At 35.9% G+C, this 18,590-nt stretch overlaps 4 protein-coding genes and 1 long non-coding RNA gene across 10 annotated transcripts in view; 2 read left to right on the top strand and 3 right to left on the bottom strand.

The window, feature by feature from the left end:
- Rpp25 (ribonuclease P protein subunit Rpp25) overlaps positions 1–4,065 on the bottom strand; it is a 59,316-nt gene extending 55,251 nt beyond the window's left edge. Inside the window, exon 1 of the mRNA XM_025301592.1 lies at positions 3,771–4,065. The gene's annotated coding sequence lies outside the window, so the exon portion shown is untranslated. The remainder of the gene's footprint in view (positions 1–3,770) is intronic.
- On the bottom strand, positions 2,595–3,772 carry LOC105181331 (peptidyl-prolyl cis-trans isomerase H). The gene is made up of 2 exons (XM_011138030.3): positions 3,539–3,772; positions 2,595–3,417 (listed from the first exon to the last, which is right to left on the bottom strand). Exon 2 carries the CDS (start codon positions 3,224–3,226, stop codon positions 2,672–2,674), a length of 555 nt encoding a protein of 184 aa, XP_011136332.1. The 5' UTR covers positions 3,227–3,417; positions 3,539–3,772; the 3' UTR covers positions 2,595–2,671.
- Positions 4,066–5,458: 1,393 nt separating the features above from the next.
- On the bottom strand, positions 5,459–9,439 carry LOC105181330 (zinc finger protein 184). Of its 3 annotated transcripts, none has more exons than XM_025301597.1 (2): positions 6,245–9,439; positions 5,459–6,178 (listed from the first exon to the last, which is right to left on the bottom strand). In XM_025301597.1, exons 1-2 carry the CDS (start codon positions 8,867–8,869, stop codon positions 6,020–6,022), a joined length of 2,784 nt encoding a protein of 927 aa, XP_025157382.1. In that variant the 5' UTR covers positions 8,870–9,439; the 3' UTR covers positions 5,459–6,019. The 3 variants fall into 3 exon arrangements, with proteins under 3 accessions (XP_025157382.1, XP_025157383.1, XP_025157384.1); XM_025301598.1 differs by having other exon boundaries at positions 5,459–6,169; XM_025301599.1 differs by having other exon boundaries at positions 5,459–6,154.
- Positions 9,440–9,992: 553 nt separating this feature from the next.
- Positions 9,993–10,771, top strand: LOC112589221 (uncharacterized). 2 transcript variants are annotated; one of them, XR_003113369.1, is made up of 2 exons: positions 9,993–10,503; positions 10,632–10,771. XR_003113369.1 is itself a non-coding variant. In XM_025301603.1 (2 exons), exons 1-2 carry the CDS (start codon positions 10,146–10,148, stop codon positions 10,768–10,770), a joined length of 438 nt encoding a protein of 145 aa, XP_025157388.1. In that variant the 5' UTR covers positions 9,993–10,145; the 3' UTR covers position 10,771. The 2 variants fall into 2 exon arrangements, 1 of the variants encoding a protein (XP_025157388.1); XM_025301603.1 differs by having other exon boundaries at positions 10,691–10,771.
- A 2,389-nt stretch (positions 10,772–13,160) lies between these two features.
- LOC112589222 (uncharacterized) lies at positions 13,161–16,659 on the top strand. 3 transcript variants are annotated; one of them, XR_003113371.1, is made up of 6 exons: positions 13,161–13,641; positions 13,723–13,867; positions 14,458–14,677; positions 14,852–15,052; positions 16,059–16,262; positions 16,383–16,659. It is a non-coding gene; the product is annotated as an uncharacterized LOC112589222 (long non-coding RNA). The 3 variants fall into 3 exon arrangements; XR_003113370.1 differs by having other exon boundaries at positions 13,162–13,641; positions 14,461–14,677; positions 16,383–16,658; XR_003113372.1 differs by lacking the exon at positions 14,458–14,677 and having other exon boundaries at positions 13,163–13,641; positions 16,383–16,656.
- The last annotated feature ends 1,931 nt before the right edge of the window (positions 16,660–18,590 follow it).

Below are 18,590 nucleotides of genomic sequence, written 5' to 3'. Positions count from 1 at the left end.
AATGTACATATGTAATATGTGATAACGACTGCCGATCTACGTATGAATTCTACTAATTTTGTATAAAACATTAGTGAGTAATTGAGGTGTATCGCTTTCAATGGACGTAACGGTAATCTCGCGTGGTTTACAAGCGAACGACTATACCGATCCCAGTATGTGCCAAAATTGCATCTTCTGTCGCTTGGATGTGGTTAATGGAGTCGAAACTACGAACGAGGACGTGTTAATAATGTCGATGCATCGGTTACTTGACAGCTAGGAGGTACTTCATTTTGTATATGTGGCGCAGAACTTTGATGCTCCGATCTCGGGTAGAGAAAAATTAATCGTCTAATTAAAACGTACCATTTAATATCGAATCGTTATATCGATTAAAGATTAACAAACTATGATAAATAATGTGCTACCCAATGATCCACTGAGAAAGAGGGTCGCCCCCAAAAATTGTGAGAGGATGTATGAATTTTATAGTTAAAGGGAAAGATATATATATACACGGTAGTCCTGAAGAAGAGAGACACTATATAGCGATGTAAGATCGTAGAATTTTCGCATGTGGATATAGACATCGCATTAATTTGTAATTAACTAACAGCACAATTGTGTAATTATGTATCAATTATCGTTCAGTAATTGGCAATTGACATGTAAAATCGTATCGATCGATGGAGAAGTAGAAATCTCGACGTAAAGTAGATTTAGACACGATCCTTAACAGTTAGAGATAAGTTTTTCCTGCGAAGATCACGAGACACAGATATTCTCTCTTACCTTTGCGCGTACGAGGGAAACAAATGCGTTTGTAAATTCATAAATTTGCGGTTTCATAAATCTACAGTTTTCGCGATGATGATGATATGAAACATATAGATATATGTGTACATTTGTCATGGATAATTTATTCGAACTCGTAAAAGTCAATTCCGATTCGCAAAGGTGATACGTTAGAAAAGTCCCATTTATTATCCACGAACGCGATATATTATATACAGCGCATAGATTGATTATGAAAAAGATATTTGTTTCATATGTACAGATATTATAATAAAATTCAAATTCGCAAGATAACCAATATTTTTTTAGGTAATTATGTAATATAGGGGATGCACTTTCAATAACTTTGACCTTAACATATGTTGTCAAAATCATCACCCTGAGTAATGTGCAAAAGGTTTTAGGCAGCGCTCGTTGTTTGTTAAAACGTAACAAAAGAAGTTTGACAAAATAAACATAATTTGTATTCACCGTTTGTAATAAATGACCGCCAATTTAAACTTTTTGAATGATACTTAGAACTATCAAGACGAATTATCAATATATTCGTTTTTATGTACATATATAAGTTTTGGCACTTAAATTTGTCGCCTTTCTAAATTGATAAGTCTACTGTATACTAAAATTGTACATTCCAAAATAATTCGCCCCTACATAAGATTTGGCAAATAAATCTTTCGCTTTTCTAATTTGATGAGTCTACTGTAAAATTACTGTAAATGTCTACTATAAATGTATACTAAAATTATAGACTCTGAAATGATTAGCAAAAACCCCTATGCAAAGTTTGACGATTAAATTTGTCGCCTTATTAAATTAACGAATCTACAATATACTAAAATAACAGGTTCTGAAAAGATTAGCAAAGACCCCTAGGCAAAGTTTGTATTTAAGTAATTTATTTATGTTAAACCTTACATAAAGGTCTTTGCTAATCTTCTCAGAATATTATTTTAGTATATCGTAGACTCATTAATTTAGTAAGGCGATCGTATTTATGAAACTTGTTTTATATTTTCAATAATACAATATAATAAACTATATAATAAATTATTCATATAATAAATTTATACAAGAAAATATATGCAAAATATGTATATTTTTATAATTCTTGTCAATATGATCATATGTTATGCTGCTTAAATGAAAGATTTAAGAATATATAGAAGAAATTTTTAGATATGGTAATAATTACCTTTTGGTAATTATGTAGTTAAGCATCTTCTCTGCTCACATATATGCAAAGTTTACCGTACCTAAATGTATCGTTTGTGTATTGTACTGTGTATGTTCGATACACAGTATCAAAAAATTATGCTGGCTTAATGAAACTTCTTTTAATAACTTTTTAACGAACAACGAGCTCTATCTAAAACTTTTTGCACATTGCTCAGAGTGATGAACTTGACAACATATATCAAGGTCAAAGTCAGAGTCATTAAAAGTACATTCCCTATACATAATTACCTTTCCTTGTTACTTAACTTTAACTATGTTGATTCCTTTTGTTCCTTTTTAATTGGCAAACATAAATCCTACAATAAAATTATTGCATAATAATCAAATATTAAACCCCATTAAATATTATATTCTATTTATAAGTTTAGAATAATATATTATATGATAAATGTTTGTGCACATATGCACAAATATGCTGTAAATTAAAAGAAAAAACATACTCTATAATATATCTGATTTAATTTTACAATTATATTTTTCCTCTAGATAAAAATGCTTTTGCTTCTTGCTTTACTCTTCATACGTATAATGTAATTTCAAGTAAGCCATATGCATACATTATAAAAATTATACTTTTATTTTTTTCAAAAAACAGTTATTAATACTGTTGTAATCATGCCTGAGTTTATACAAATCTAAATAAATTACCACATTATTACATTTGTCCACACTGTGATATAGTTACTGGAATTTTAGGCTTATTGTTTGGTCCAGTAGGAACATTCTCCACTTTTCTCATAACAAGAAGTCCATCGATTACCCTGCCAAAGACAACATGCTTGCCATCCAAGAAGTTGCATTTGGCACAGGTGATAAAGAACTGACAGCCGTTGGTGTCCTTGCCACTGTTGGCCATAGATAACAGTCCAGGCGAGTCATGTTTCAGGTTGAAGTTTTCATCCGGAAACGTGCCACCACTATAAATGCTCAACACTCCGGTGCCGTCGCCATTTACAAAATCACCACCTTGTATCATGAAGTCCTTGATTACACGGTGGAAGATGGCACCTTTGAAGCCCAGTGGAACGCCATCCTTCCGGTATTCCCCAGTGCAGAACTGTCGGAAATTCTCCGACGTCTTCGGGCAGACGTCCTCAAATAATTCAAAGATCATGCGACCTATCTCAGTGGTCCCCACTGACACGTCAAAAAACACCACCGGGTTATTAGGGTTTCGCAGTTGAGCCTGAATCTGATTCCAGGTTGGCATGTTGTCGTCGTAGTTTTTCTTTTCGAATTTGTCGTGATTGTTAGATACCTTAAGGCAACCTCAAGACGTTCAGCTTGCTCCGGACAAACGCGTCAAACAGAAATTGCTTTCTCTGTTTGAATGTTAACGAGAAACCTAACCTCAAATCGCATCGATTGATGAGTGTTGTCTTAGGTTAGTCACGCTTCGATCTATAGCGTGAATCACAAGCAATGTGACTATTAATTAATGTTTAAGAGCAACACTAGTAATAAACGACAACTCTTGTGTTGCTTTGAACGATAATGCAAGTGTATCTCAGCGTAAACATACCGCTCGGCGAGTCCTCACACCACGTATACGGCGATGCAAAGTATCGAGAGACGCTGTAAAATTTGGAAGTTAACGTCTCGCAAGAGGACAATTTGTGCGGCAATAGAGAAATCGTCACTCGAGACGCCACGCGCGGAAATATTATTATGTAGTGATCATACAAAACAGATGTGTCGCCGTCAGTGTTTTGTAAACGTATGTATCAACGTGGCGCCCATTTTGATTCACTTACCTCGCTTGGCGAAAGTGCGGCCGATTTTGAATGCGACGATTTTTGGCAGCCAGGCGATGATATGACGCGATTCTCCTCTCAAAGTGTTCTCACGACAATCCGAAACGATCAGTAACCACTGAGAGAACTCTTCAATTCAGATAAGACAACTGAAAAACTCGCGATAAACCACGCGCGCTCAAACGGTGCATTTGTATGGAAAGTCACGTGATCAACTGATTCTTCAACGACCTATTCTACATAACTGCACTAAAAAATTACACTGCCTGCACTTCAAACGAAACAAGTGCATTTGGTGGGAGTGATGAAAATACAGAAAAATTATAAGATAGTTTGAAAATAAAATCAGCTAAAAAAATAGATTTGATACGTAGATTTGTCAAACGCTATGCAATATTTTTTCTTACAAATTTAAAAATCGGTCCTAATCAGATCAATATCAAATTTTAAAAGCTCGCAAGTATACATAAAAATCAATTAATCGTTCGACAATTAAAAGAAAACACAAAGGCTATGTTCCGATATTCACTGCCAGTATTGAAAATATATAGTTTGTTTCACGTATACTATATGTCAATGCTGGTAGTGAATATCGGAACGCAACCAAAGACACATTACATATTACCGATATTTTTTTTCAGAAACTGAATATAGATTACATTCACACTTGTTAAATTTTGTCATACAATGTTTATGAAATTTTATAAAATTTCAATTGGCATACGATTTTTATACAACTCTGTTTAGCAAATACATAATCCCATTGTTTTCCTAATGAGCCCTTCAGGACATTGTTAGATGGCACTACACAGTCCGAAGTTTTACTATTCAAATAGTATATTTGTTCTCCCATTGCTTTTATAAATTATCAACTTTAATACAATTATAAGTGATGCAATTGAAGGCATGTGATGTGCAATAATTGGCGATTTTACAAAATAAAATGCGTTTAATTACTTTTCATTGCACTTCATATATTTTACAATTTCAATGCCATTAGATCTATCCTATTTGGATATTTCTAATGACATTTTGCTGATTTAATGTGAATTACACATTAATCACAGTGCAACACAAGATAAAACTGTAATGTATTTGATTATAGATATTTTTTTATTTTGCCGCGATATGTCAATCTGTTTTGACGAATTTTCCACAATTTAAGTGCTTGACATAACTTTATAATCTAATTATATGTATTATTTTGGAATTATATTTAACAGATATTTTAAATATATAAAAATAACGTACAATATTTTTCAATCCATTATTTGACTGTGAAATGAAAATGTGAAAGGAACAATATAATTTTATAATAAAAAATTATTTTAATATGATCAGTTATTAGTTATTTAAACTAATTACCAATATTTGTATATTATACCACTCTAATAAATAATAATTAAAAGAGGAAATTTAGAACAGCAGCATCTGATTTTGTACGGTAAATGAAACTTCTCTTCACAAAAAATGTCTTTTTAAAACTATAAATTGAGAGCAAGGATATAAATATTACTGAAATCGATTGTACAATTTTTCGTACAATTTTTCTCCATATAAAGAATAAAAAGAGAAATAGGTGTTCTGCTTTTATCCAGTTATGGAAATAGCAATGCTTAAATATTCATATAATGATTTCTGTTTAATAGAAATAAAACAAAATTCTAGAGAAAATAAATCACATGCTTTGTAGAAATACAAAAATTAGTTCTCCTATCAGTCACGATGAACCATATACTAACAAATTAAATTTCCTGTTTATTTTATAATTAAACATAAAAAAGAATTTTCCCCTGTGTTTTCACGAATTGATAAATCGTCAAATAATTGCACCCTACGAAAAAAGAGAAAAACGAATAAGACAGATACACATTTTAAGTAAAAGTCAAGACTAAAAGATAAAAGATATAAGTAAAATTATTCAATTTATACTTAGCCTATCTCTTGATTCAATAAATATATCTATCTTACACATTATGTACAGTTATAATTTTACGACAGCAAAACTTCGTTCTATACTGCTGCATCTCTGCCACCTCGCTTTTCATTCCTAGAGACTAGCCTAAAACACTTCAGAAAGTATATAGACTAGTCGGAAATGTTCCTATAGGTGAATCCCATGCGATTTAAGGTCACTGGCAGTAAGGGATTATTGCATTCATTGTGCGTTACTTTCGTTACAGTCTACACGTTCCAGAACAATTAGCATGCGAAGTATCCAAAAACCTGGACAGAGTGGCAGACGATAATTATATGTGAATCTTGATGTGTTCCTTCAGCGCGTCTTTCTCGTCGAACTCCTCTCCACAGATCTCGCAGCCAAAGTCACCAACGTCGTCACTCTGGTACTCCTCGAGCTGAATGTCCGTCTGCGAGGCTTCATCCTGCATCAAGCGATTCTGCTCGTCCTGATTGACGTGACTCTTCTCGTCATTCAGCTGCGTCTCATGGATCACTATAGGTAAGTCACTCACCTGCACGATTTGGCTGGAGTAATCGCTGTGGCTCTCTGGATTCGGTATCGCCAGAACCGGCAACGACTCGTTCTGCTTCGATATTATGTTCAGGGTGTTCTGTCCACTGGGAGACGTCTGGATGAGGTGCATCGCCGTCATGTCGTCACGTCCAATTGCCTCATCAAGTACACCACTCGCGGGCTCTTCCACCGACATCACCGACTGCGTCGCATCGCTGCACTCCGGCGTGGCGATCACGTTGAGGGATCCCCGGTGATTCTGATCCACGTGGAGCACGTGGATGTTGTCGTCCTGCTTGCCCTCCACTATGAACCGTATGTTGCTATGCTTAAATTCGGATATCGCGATGAAGCCGTCATTGCGCTTTTCCGTAGTTACTACGACGAAAGCGTTCTCCGGCTTCTCGTTCATCACATGCAGATCGCTCGATTTGTCCGCGTTGTCCGTGATTGATTGCAAGGCTTCATTTTGCTCCGTCTTCGAGATGAAGTGGTTCAATGGATCACGCTTGTTCGGCGTCTTAACACGCGACGACGTCGACGAAGACGACGACGACTTGGCTTTGGTCCTAGTCTTCTTCCTGGGCAACTTTGGCTTCGGGTGGTTGACACACTTCGCCTTGGCCTCGGCTATCATCTGATCGGAATGCTTGACAATGTGTGCGCAGAGCTCGTCGCGGTCCTGATTCATGACGCCGCACAGCGTGCAGCTAAACGGCGGCTCGAGATCCTCGGTCTCGTTCTTACCCGCTGCATGCACCCAGCGCACGTGCTCACGAAGCACTACCTTCTGGTTGAACGCCCGTGAGCATAACGGGCACACGTGCGGCCTCTCGCCAGTGTGGATCCGCTCATGTTTTCTAAGAGTCCCGCCGTCCCGAAAGGACTTCCAGCAAAACTTGCAGCCGTATGGCCGTTCACCCGTGTGCGTGCGGTTGTGTATCAGATATCCCTGGCGGGAGGAGAACGTCTTCAAGCATTTGTCACATTGAAAATGCGCCGGGCTACCTACGTGAGTTCTCCCATGCTCCCAGAGACCTTGACGAGACACGAAACTCTTGCCGCACTCCGTGCAAGTGTGCGGCGTGTCGGCGGGATGCGCCGACAGCCGGTGCTCGTCCAGCTGGGACTGCTTCTCGAACTGCGTGCCGCATACCTCGCACGAATGCGTCTTCTTCCTATGGATCCATTGGTGGCGGAACATCTTCTGTTTCGTCGTGAACTTCTTGCCGCAATCGGAGCAAGCGTGCTTTCCCCACTTGTTATTGGCCACACCTTGTTCGAGGTTGTTCCGCATGATCTTCTTGGCGCAGGTAGTCTGGTGAGTCGCCAGGTGATTGCCGTCTTGGAACTGCTTGTCACAGTATTCGCACTCGATCGGCATATTCCAGTTCTTGGTAGTATGGTGGATCTTCTCGTGAGACGCTAATGCTGTCGCACGTGCCAACACAACACCACAGTGTTTGCATATGTACTGCTGCTGTTGTGGTTGCTGCTTGCCGTTGTTCGTCTCGATCTCCACGTAGTTCCTTCTGTTATCGTCGTAGGTCGAGAGTGTCTCGACCTTCACCACCCGGTCGTGGCCGTCAAACGAGTTCAACGTCAGATTGTATTGCTGACCGCTGACCGCGTTGCCGATGCTGTTCTGTTCCGTGTACTCGAACTGCGCCACCTCGCCGTTAGACATCACCGTGAACTCCTGCAGCGCGTCTATCTTCTCCTGGTGATTCGCCATCGTGGTGACAGTCGACTGCTCGCCCTGAAAATTGTACGACACCGGCCACTGTACTTGACACACATCGTAATTCTGTACAGAATGCACCGTCGGCACCTGGGAAGCGTTCTGCGAATCGGACGTGTCCGTGTCTGGCCACTTCCGGAATGATTCTTGAGCAGACTGTGACATGTTGCTACTTTGCGACTGCATGACCGCGCGTCCCGCGATGTAGGTATGTATCTTCATGTGATTAGACAGGCTGGAGGGTCTTTGGAAGTCAGAGCCACAAATCGTGCACTTGTGCAGTCGCTCAGCCTGGTGCACCTGCTGCATGTGTGACTGTAAGCTACTCTTAGAACGGAACAAATTGCCACATGTTCTACATGCATGAGGACGATCCACCTGATGACAGACCATATGGTTGTTCAGATCTATCTTTCTCTCGAAGCTCTCACCGCAAGTAGTGCAGGATAACTTAGGAGTAGTGCATGTAGATTGATGCTTGGCTAACTCATCCTGATTGAAGAGATTCTTACATGTGGGGCAGCTGATCTTCTTGTTCTCGAAGCAGGGATACATACCACCCAATTGACGTAGGGCCTCCACTGCCATGGACTCGTCGTCACCTGATGTGTACTGCTGTTGTTCCTCTTGTTTGATATACATTGGATACACAACTTGATTGTCATCTTCTGCATCTGACTGCTCTGCAAGTATCTCGCTTTGTGGCTCCGTTAAGTCGGCACTGACATTGCCCACTGAGACCTCCACAAGGTCTTCTTGGAGGACGCAATCGTCGACGCTGGGCTCGCATATTTCTTCATGAGATATCATGTTCTCCTGTATGGCATCGTGCACGTCAGCGAGAGGAAACGTCACGAACTGCTCGTTCTCGTGCGTCTCCATTTGACCGGTCGCCAATTGGCGAGATTTCGTCAACGGGACGAAATGGAAATATAAATGGAGACCGTTAAAGAAGCGTTCTACACAAGATGAACATGGAACAATATTCTAAACGACCTAATCTAACCTCATGTAAAGTTGGGTCCTGTCATCGTTCACGCAATACAAGTCGTCGTGCGCCCCCAGATCGCAGATTAATAAAAATTATCGTCAATCGCTGCTGTAAGTCTAAACGATTGTTATGCACTTATCCTTACAGCCTTCGAAAGAAATTTATTCTTCTTGGTTCCGATGACACAAAATATCGACACGTCTTCGGGTCAAGGTGCAAATTTACGAACGGTTTCGCAAAAGCAAAATCGTTCGTAGCCGAATAAGTGGTATGCTGTTGCCGTGATGAATCGTACGATTGAATTCTCAGAAAAATTAGAATAAATCTTCTAAAGATTTTTTTATATATTCCAATTTGTACGAGTTGCGATGTTCCAATGTTCCAATGCTGCGAGGTTATTCACGGAGCAGTGCCCCATATCTGTTGCCGCATGAAGTTACATGTAACGAATCGAGAATCGATAGGAACTGTCGACGTTTTAAAGGCTGCGTTCTGGAATGCGCTGGGTCGGTTGCACACAAGACGCGGTAAGTGTTGCCGCGTGACGGAAATTGGCTAGGGAATATCGCAGTAGCCAATAAACGTTCCATATGACGCATGTTTCGTAAATACTATTTCCGGGTAAGCAAGATGCTGAATGGTTATCGCAATATTCTCTAGCTAACTTTCGCTGCGTGGCAATAATTGGCTGCGTTCAGCAGAACAAAGTGATCAGTGAGCGCTTAGTGATTCTCGCTCCTGATTGGTAAAACTTCTGGGTCTATGAAGAATCTAAAAGAATGCTCCAATCACAGACAATAATCACTAAGGCCCGGTTCCACAACTTATTATAAACGAAGTTTAAAGCCAGCGGCACACGGTGCTTGTTTTCGTGCTGAATTGCTTGCTAAATGAAAATACTGCATTTTGATTGGTACATTTCCGAAGATGGATGGAAATGCACCAATCAGAACGCAGTATTTTCATCCAGCAAGCAATCCAGCACGAAAACAAGCACCGTGTGCCGCGGGCTTTAAATTTGTCTGCTAACTTCACGACGGTGAACTAATAAAGTTAGGTTGGGAAAAAATTTGTGAAAACAGTTTTCCACCACAGAAGATCCTTTCGGATATTCTTTTTTATCTAAAAATCTTTTTGATCCCTTGTATATGTGTGTATATATATAACATGCATGTCTATGTACTTCATTCTGGTTTCTCATCGCAGGCATTAATACATAACGCTGATAAACATGGAATCCTGATAGGGGATAAAAAAGAATTAGGCGGTGCAGCGACAAAACTATTTATTAGTTTAGCATATTTATCTGAAGATCTCATAGTACAAGGCTTCCATTTAATAAAAAATATTATTTTTCAAAATAACAAGAACTTGCAATCTTTTTTACTTATTATAAGGAAACATGGATCAATGGCTATACGCCAAGTTCTTTTTGTATTTAATGTGGTACATCGGACAAACAATCTTTTAGAAAGGCATAATAGAGTTAAAAAAAAAAAACGTTCATCAGTTGTTGAATTTATGGGTACGTTGTGAACGTCTTATTAAAGAAAACATTTTGTAGAATATTTACACTCACCTCTCTCACTCTCTCTCTCTCTCTCTCTCTCTCTCTCTCTCTCTCTCTCTCTCAACATCCAATATTATTTATAGCGTACCTTACTCAACACTAAAAAACTGAACACAGTTTTAAAAAACACCCAAAATTCTAGGCAAGAAAAGAGAGAAAGAATGTACAGAAGGAAAATGCCTTAAAAAAAATTTGGCATCAAATAGAACAAGAAATGGATGACGCTGACTTATTATTAATTTTAAATTAATTAAGTCAATTCGTTGGTAAAAAAAGAATTAGATCAATAAATGTATTTTAATATATAATAATATTTTTATTTTAATATTCTTTATACTCACTTAACTGGATGCAACCTGATGGCTTGTTTGCTGTTCAATCACATCCCAGTCTGAATCCTACGAAAATAATAACTTTGAACAGTATCGATGTGGCCCAATATGCATCTATGTATCTCCAATATATCTTTCATATAAATCAAATCTACCCTGAAATAATATACTCATATAACAAGTGTAATATGCATGCACATGTAACATGTATAACATCAAAAGCTTGTGAAATTCCTTATTTTCTTAACTGTTATAATTGTTTCATCTTTTCTTACTGCAGTACTTACAATCAGGCTTGTTATAGTATTAAGATATTATCAAAAATTCTGTCTTCGCTGTCTGCATCAATTATCGGACTTGCTTTTGCTGGCTGGATCAATCATTACTTTCGTCTCTCGTGGCTGGATTGTTTCTGTTATGCATTAATCCTTGGGAAGTTTTGGACAAGCATTATATCTCCCAAAGCTGGAACAAAAACATTAATCGAAGAAAAGAATCGGCCCAATATCTAAAATTATAATGCTCACATAGATAGCAAAATATGTTCATATTATATATTCATGCATCTTTAAGACATAAATAATTATTAGATACAATTAATTGATATAGGTTCAGAATATTAGCTACTTATCTGACATTTGTCCATTCTTCATTTTATTTCTTTCTAGCCTCTTTTCCATACTTCCATCACCTCCTATAGGTTTTATTTTCCAGTTGACGATGACAAATTAATTCCAATTCGAAGAACGGAACTGCAACATTGAATCACATTTATCTAGGCATGTTACAAAACTGAGAATTTAATATTGTTTATTTATAGAAAATATATACTCTGGCTGTAGTATATTGGTAAGTGATTATTGTTGCTCAGTACTTTTATTTTACTTTTACAAAAGTCATAAAATTATAAAGTAACAGTAATTTGTCACTCGTCGATTTATCACAGAATCAGTATTAATTTTTAAGGATAATTTATCCATATTTATTTTTCATTTATATCATACAAATATTATATCATACAAATATTCACACCTTGTTATTGTTTGATTTTTTAAATTAATTAATTAATTAATTAATTAATTTATTTATTTATTTATTTTCATGATAATTATACAGAATACCCCCCTCACCTCCGATATCGACGAAAAAATATTTAATCGACGCGTTTTTGCAAGAGAAACAACATTTCTATTTGAAAAAATCGTCGCTCAATCTTATGGAGCGAGATATTAATTGTTAAAGTTGGCGGCAATTTAGGTTAGAAAATCTATCACATTGGCAAAATATTGACATCTTACTGATTAACTTATTGTAGGTTTTTGTCATTGTTTATTAAAAAGTAATGGATGAATAACATTTTTTAATGCGAAGCAAGATTCCGGATGGGTTTGCAACTTTCCACGCGTAACGAGGACGGGGTGGATAGAAGCCAAAGGTCCCCCTTGCATCCTCCCCCGTGTGTGTGTGTGTGTGTGTGTGTGTACATGTTTCAGCATTTTCATTTATTAAACATATAAATTTTTAGCTCATGTATTAGTGGTTATTTTTTTTTAATAACCACTGATGAGCTATAAATTCATATGTTTAATAAATAAAAATGTCTCAAACATATGTGTACACACACATGGAGGGATGCAAGGGGGCCTTCGGCCCCCTCCCGCACCCACCCCGTCTTCGTTGCGCGTGGAAAGTTGCTAACCTATTCGGAATCTTGCTTATCTGTTACTTGCGTGACAGATTTCCTAACCTAAATTGTCATCAACTTTAACAATTTATATCTCGCTCCACAAGGCAGAGCGACGATTTTTTCAAATAGAAAAGTTGTTTCTCTTGCAGAAACGCGTCGATTAAATATTTTTTCGTTGATATCGGAGGTGAGGGGGGTATTCTGTATAATTACCAAACTGTCTATTGACGTTAAGAATCATAAAGTTATTTTGACTTTTCCTTGACTTTGATATGCTTCTTAGACAAGTAGACTAAAAATAATGGGGTTAATAAAAGTGGGGTTTAGGGGACCCACTTCCAATGTGCTTGTCATTGATATATATTATCAAGGATACTCTACTAAGTGACATTCAAGAGGTTTTAGCCGTCGCTCATTGTTTGTTAAAAAATAATTAACAAAAGAAATTTCATAAATAGAATGTAATTTTTCGACACCGTGTATATATTTAAGGAATGAGCACATGCTGTACACGCGCTATGAACATATTCACCATACTACGAAACTTGTTGTTTTGATTATTTCTATTGTATATTCTTACTTGGTATGTTTCATATTATCTGTATTATTACTCTCAGTATTATTGCTCTTTCGTCGTTCAACTAGTTGGTCGCTTAAGTAAATCCAAGAGTTACGTAAATTTTCAAAATGTATTTATATACATGAATATTTACATATGACGCATAATTTCGACAGTTTATCGAATTTCTTATGTGAAAAAAAGGTCGTTCGAAAAGAGATAATGTGTCCGCGATATAAGAAATTATTAAAAGCAAATAATCCACTTGAAAATCGTTTATTACATTGCACAAACAAATATTATATAGTTACTAAAGGTCGAAAACGACAAAGAATAACGTGCAACTTCAAAATTAGTATATTTCATGGAACATGGTTTTCAAGAATGCACATGGATTTGACTGTAATTTGCCGTTTTATCGGCTATTTCCTAATGATGCAACCACGAGTCATTTAATGAATGAGTTGCAAATAGATCAACATATTGTTATTGATTGGGCGAATTTTTATCGAGAAGTAAGTAATATACTGCTTGTTACTTATTTATTTGTGCTTGTTAATGAATAATATTACATTGATTTGTTAAATTATCTCTAGTTACTTCAACAATGGATTGAAGATAAACAAATTCCAATTGGCGGAGTGAATAAAATTGTAGAAATAGATGAAGCCAAAGTAGGAAAAAGAAAATATAATACAGGACGTGTAATTAGAGGACAGTGGGTTTTTGGTGGTATAGAAGGTGATACCAAAAAGTTTTTCATTTTACCCGTACCGAATCGACGTGTTGATACTTTGCTATCTGTTATTAAAAATATATTGCACTTGGTTCTATAATACATACGGACCAGTGGCGAGGATATATTTTGCGTAATTATGAAAATTATACTTATCGAATAGTAAATCATTCAAGAAATTTTGTAAATCCAGAGATGGTGTTCATACACAGAACATAGAAAAATTGTGGAGAGATATGCGAGCAAAAATTCCTCGATATGGTATACGAGATTATCATTTTACGCATTATCTTGCAGAATTTATATTTAAAAAAGCATACGATTTTAACAAACGTATTGATAGTTTTTTCGAAATTATGAATTTAATGTATCCATTAAATAATCCGAACATGGGATAAATTTCTTTATATACATTTCTTTTATTAATACATATATATAGTATAAGATTATGTAACCTAATACTAAGTATAATACTCTCAATTACTAATAAATTGATGTATATATATATAAAACAGTATACGTATATGTGCGGGGGAGGGGCTCCGCTCCATAGACATATATGTATAATAGACTGAGCATGCAATATATTTCTCAGCAGCTAAGGAGGGTTTGGCAGAATGGAGAGAGAGGCAAAACATCGATAATATTTTGTCCTCTTTTATCTTTGTTGCGCGCGCATTATTGACAGTAATAGCCGTCGATGGCTAATAACCTAAAAGTGCTGTCGAATATCGTTTTCTTTTGACCATGAAGACATGCAGCGCATGTGGTTTTTAGAAGGAGAAAAATGAAGAAAAAGATATAACTTTTCACGTGTAAATAAAACATTTTGCTTTTTCTTACAATTGATAATATGTATCTAACTTATTGTATAACAATACATAATTTTACATGTATCTAACTTACATAATTTTACATAATTTTACATATGTTATTATATATTATTATATGTAATTATATAAAAAGTTATGCTATTTGTGAAATTATAGATTTCCAAAGAAAGAAGATATTCGGCATTAGGAATGGATAGAGGCAACAAATAAAGCTAATTTTATTCTCACGAGAACAAGTGTTTTATGCAGCCAGCACTTTTCAAGTGATTGCTTCTATTATCCAAGTGGCGGATCAAAACAACGTGTCTATTTAAAACCAGATTCTGTACCAACCATATTTGGTAGACGTTTTTCCAGGTAACAATGGATTAGTGATTTTATTAATATTCATAACATTGTTTATAAATGAAACGTAAATTGTAATCATATACAGGGTGTCCCATTTTAATCCGGCCGGCTGAATAAAATTCGAGGATGATATTTTCCAGAAAAAAATGTCAGACAAATGTTGCTCAGTTCTAAGGGGGACATTCGATGCCATTAACAATTTTGACCTCGGGTGAAGGGTTCAAGGTCATTCAAGGTCAACTTTTTTTTCTTAAATGGGAACCCCTATTTTTCACATCGGCAATCGACTCTACGTTAAAAAAAATGAAACTTTTGTCTGAAGCATTTTTTTATAACGCAAACTAATTTCACTTATTCAGCCTCCAAAATTGAAATTTTCAAAATTTCTGAATTTTTTACTCGAGAATGGTGGGGTTTGGGGGGAAATTGCAGAAGACAAAAAGTTCTTGGAATGCTACAAGGAATTCACTCGAATTTTCGCATAGTTGATCGTGTACTTTTTTCGAGGTACCTCCTGACAGGTAGAACATTGGCGGAAAAAAGTGCACGATCAACTATGCGAAAATTCGAGTGAATTCCTTGCAGCATTCCAAGAACTTTTTGTCTTCTGCAATTTCCCCCCAAACCCCACCATTCTTGAGTAAAAAATTCAGAAAGTTTGAAAATTTCAATTTTGGAGACTGAATAAGTGAAATTAGTTTGCGTTATAAAAATATGCTTCAGACAAAAGTTTCATTTTTTTCACGTAGAATCGATTGCTAATGTGAAACATAGGGGTTCCCATTTAAGAAAGAAAAGTTGACCTTGAATGACCTTGAACCCTTCACCCGAGGTCAAAATTGTTGATGGCATCGAATGTCCCCCTTAGAACTGAGCAACATTTGTCTGACATTTTTTTCTGGAAAATATCCTCAAATTTTATTCAGCCGGCCGGATTAAAATGGGACACCCTGTATAATTAAGAAAAAATATCTCCTTAATCTTTTTTCTAATAATATTAATTATTTTAAAATAGGAAGTTAAAAGTGCTCCTAAGAGAAAATATTAATATCAATCTTCCAAACGACAATACTGAAGAAAACAATACGATGCAGTTTGGGAATAAATCTTTCAAAAAAAGTACAGCTGAGTCTAACATAAATACAGAGATGACAATCTATGATGATAATACTTCTAACATGGATAGTAAATGTCAAATGGAAGTAGAAGATACATACAAGTGAGTAAAATATAAGATGAAACAATGTGTATATCTATTATTGTGTGTTTTATTTTAGTTATTCTAATATATGTACATATATGTGTGTGTGTGTGTATTTATATGTTTATATATCTACAGGGGACATGCTACAACTCCCAAATGTAAATTGATTCGGCAAAGAAACCATTTGGAAACTTTCTTTAGTGCTGTGCGTAATCGTGGAGGATTTAATAATAATCCAACAGCTAAGCAATTCATTACTGCTTATAAACGTCTAATAGTACACACAAATGTAGATATCTCTGAATATGCGAATAATAAAGTATTAGACAAAACAACTATCTTAAATATATCTACTATGTTAACCAATATCGGACGTGTAGATAATTTAATTCATTATTCTATTGAAATACAAGGTACTGAACATAAAATAGATCATGATTATCTTTTTCATAATGTCTGGTTATGTAGTGATTATATTGAGGAAATGATAAGATACATAGTTGGCTTTATTGTGAAAAAATCACTAAAATTATCAAATGTCCAATATGTTTATCTAGTTTAACTTGTAATAAAACAGTATCCTATTTACAAAAAATAAAATGTCGTGGTGGCTTAACTTTAGTGTTCCGCGGATCAAAGTTATCGTTTATTTTAGTTATTTTGCGGAACAGTGAAAAATAATTAATTTTTTTTTCTTTCTTTGTCAATTAAGCGGAAACGTTTACTTTATTTTTTTTATGTCTTGTTAATTTATTACATTTGATTTGATATTCGTTACAACGGAAACGGTTTAAATTAGTAGAGTTTCGCGCGTCGAAGTTCGGTAATGGTCGCGATTCCGCGCAGCGGAATTTGAAAGATTTATTCCCAAACTGCATCGTATTGTTTTCTTCAGTATTGTCGTTTGGAAGATTGATATTAATATTTTCTCTTAGGGGCACTTTTAACTTCCTATTTTAAAATAATTAATATTATTAGAAAAAAGATTAAGGAGATATTTTTTCTTAATTATACAGGGTGTCCCATTTTAATCCGGCCGGCTGAATAAAATTTGAGGATGATATTTTCCAGAAAAAATCGTGGATTTTTATTGGGCGGCGACTCGAGCCGCCGGATCGTATAGAAGGGGCGTCAATGGCCTCTTCACTTCACTTCTTCTTCTCTCTTCGGTTTCAGTACCCCTTCGCAGTGCAGTGTTCGGCAGTGATTTTAGTACGGTTCACCCCGATTTAATACGGAACGTTAGATTCTGTGTGGACGACGCGTTCCAACACTATACATGCGATAATTGAACGGGTTTATTTAGCTAATGACGTAATAAACGTGAGCGAATACTCGATCGAGGCCTTCGGGCTACACGGAAATCATCTTACTAAGTCTCTACGCGAAAATAAGAGACCCGTGAATCTCATACGAATATCGGGGGCCCCGCGGTAACCAGTTATTCATACGAATTCTATACGATCGCTATACGCTTCAGACCTTTCACGGTCACACGTTTCATCTTTACATAAACACCACACGCAAAAAAATATATACAATTTCATTGGGGTTTTTATACCGCAAGACTTTTCCCCACGAGCCATTAAAGATAATCATATCTTGGCTCAAAAATACAACTAACAAGGGACATTCGGCAACGCGGAAATTCAAAAAAATCTGAAACTCTGCATAATTGTAGAGCAGATATACCTAATAACAAAACAATTTTTCGTTGGTGCCCAAAAACGGTTTTAAGGGTGGAAACAACCCTTTGAACAAAGTTGATTTTTGTCTTTCTAAGCGAATATTATCGAAACTATTAAAGATATGAAAAAATGTTTTAGACAAAAGTTTTATGGTTTTAAAAGTACTTTATTATACTATATTTAGATTTTTTAAAAATGTAAAATTGTGTATAAAATACCCCCCCTCCTTCTCTTTTTTCAAATTGTTAAAATCAATTGTCCAACCAAAATAAAGCTTATTTTATGAAAAATTCAATCATATATAATAACATTATGTTTGGAAAAGGCAATATTGATAAAAAAATTAAAAATGCTCTTATATATGCTCAATATATGCTACGCGTACCAAACTTATGGGTTCGCTGCTTGACGGTGGCATTTCTTTCTCCCTCATAATTACTGACTGTAAAAGGTAAGGAAGGAATAAAAACAGGTAATCTAAGAAAAGAATAAAGTTGATGTTAAGAAGTAAGTTGAAGAAGAACAGCATGATAAGGAGGACGCAGAGAGAGTGTATATAACCCTAATATAGATAATCTTTTAAATTCAATTGTAAAGAACAAATAAGGAAATGAATGATATGAAGAAAAAAGGAGAACACACACGGATTTAATAA

Source organism: Harpegnathos saltator, unplaced genomic scaffold (assembly GCF_003227715.2).
Source record: "Harpegnathos saltator strain DR-91 unplaced genomic scaffold, Hsal_v8.6 scaffold433, whole genome shotgun sequence".
NCBI classification, from domain to species: Eukaryota; Metazoa; Arthropoda; class Insecta; order Hymenoptera; family Formicidae; genus Harpegnathos; species Harpegnathos saltator.
This window is presented reverse-complemented; position numbering and strand designations above follow the sequence as displayed.

Excerpts from the sequence above, each read along its gene's own strand:
- LOC112589221 (XM_025301603.1), top strand. The coding sequence starts at position 10,146 with ATGCATGTCTATGTACTTCATTCTGGTTTCTCATCGCAGGCATTAATA. Across the intron at positions 10,504-10,690 it reads ATCAGTTGTTGAATTTATGG|GCAAGAAAAGAGAGAAAGAA; the intron begins GTACGTTGTGAA and ends CCAAAATTCTAG.
- LOC105181331 (XM_011138030.3), bottom strand. The coding sequence starts at position 3,226 with ATGCCAACCTGGAATCAGATTCAGGCTCAACTGCGAAACCCTAATAAC.
- LOC105181330 (XM_025301597.1), bottom strand. The coding sequence starts at position 8,869 with ATGGAGACGCACGAGAACGAGCAGTTCGTGACGTTTCCTCTCGCTGAC. Across the intron at positions 6,179-6,244 it reads ACTCCAGCCAAATCGTGCAG|GACGAGCAGAATCGCTTGAT; the intron begins GTGAGTGACTTA and ends CACGTCAATCAG.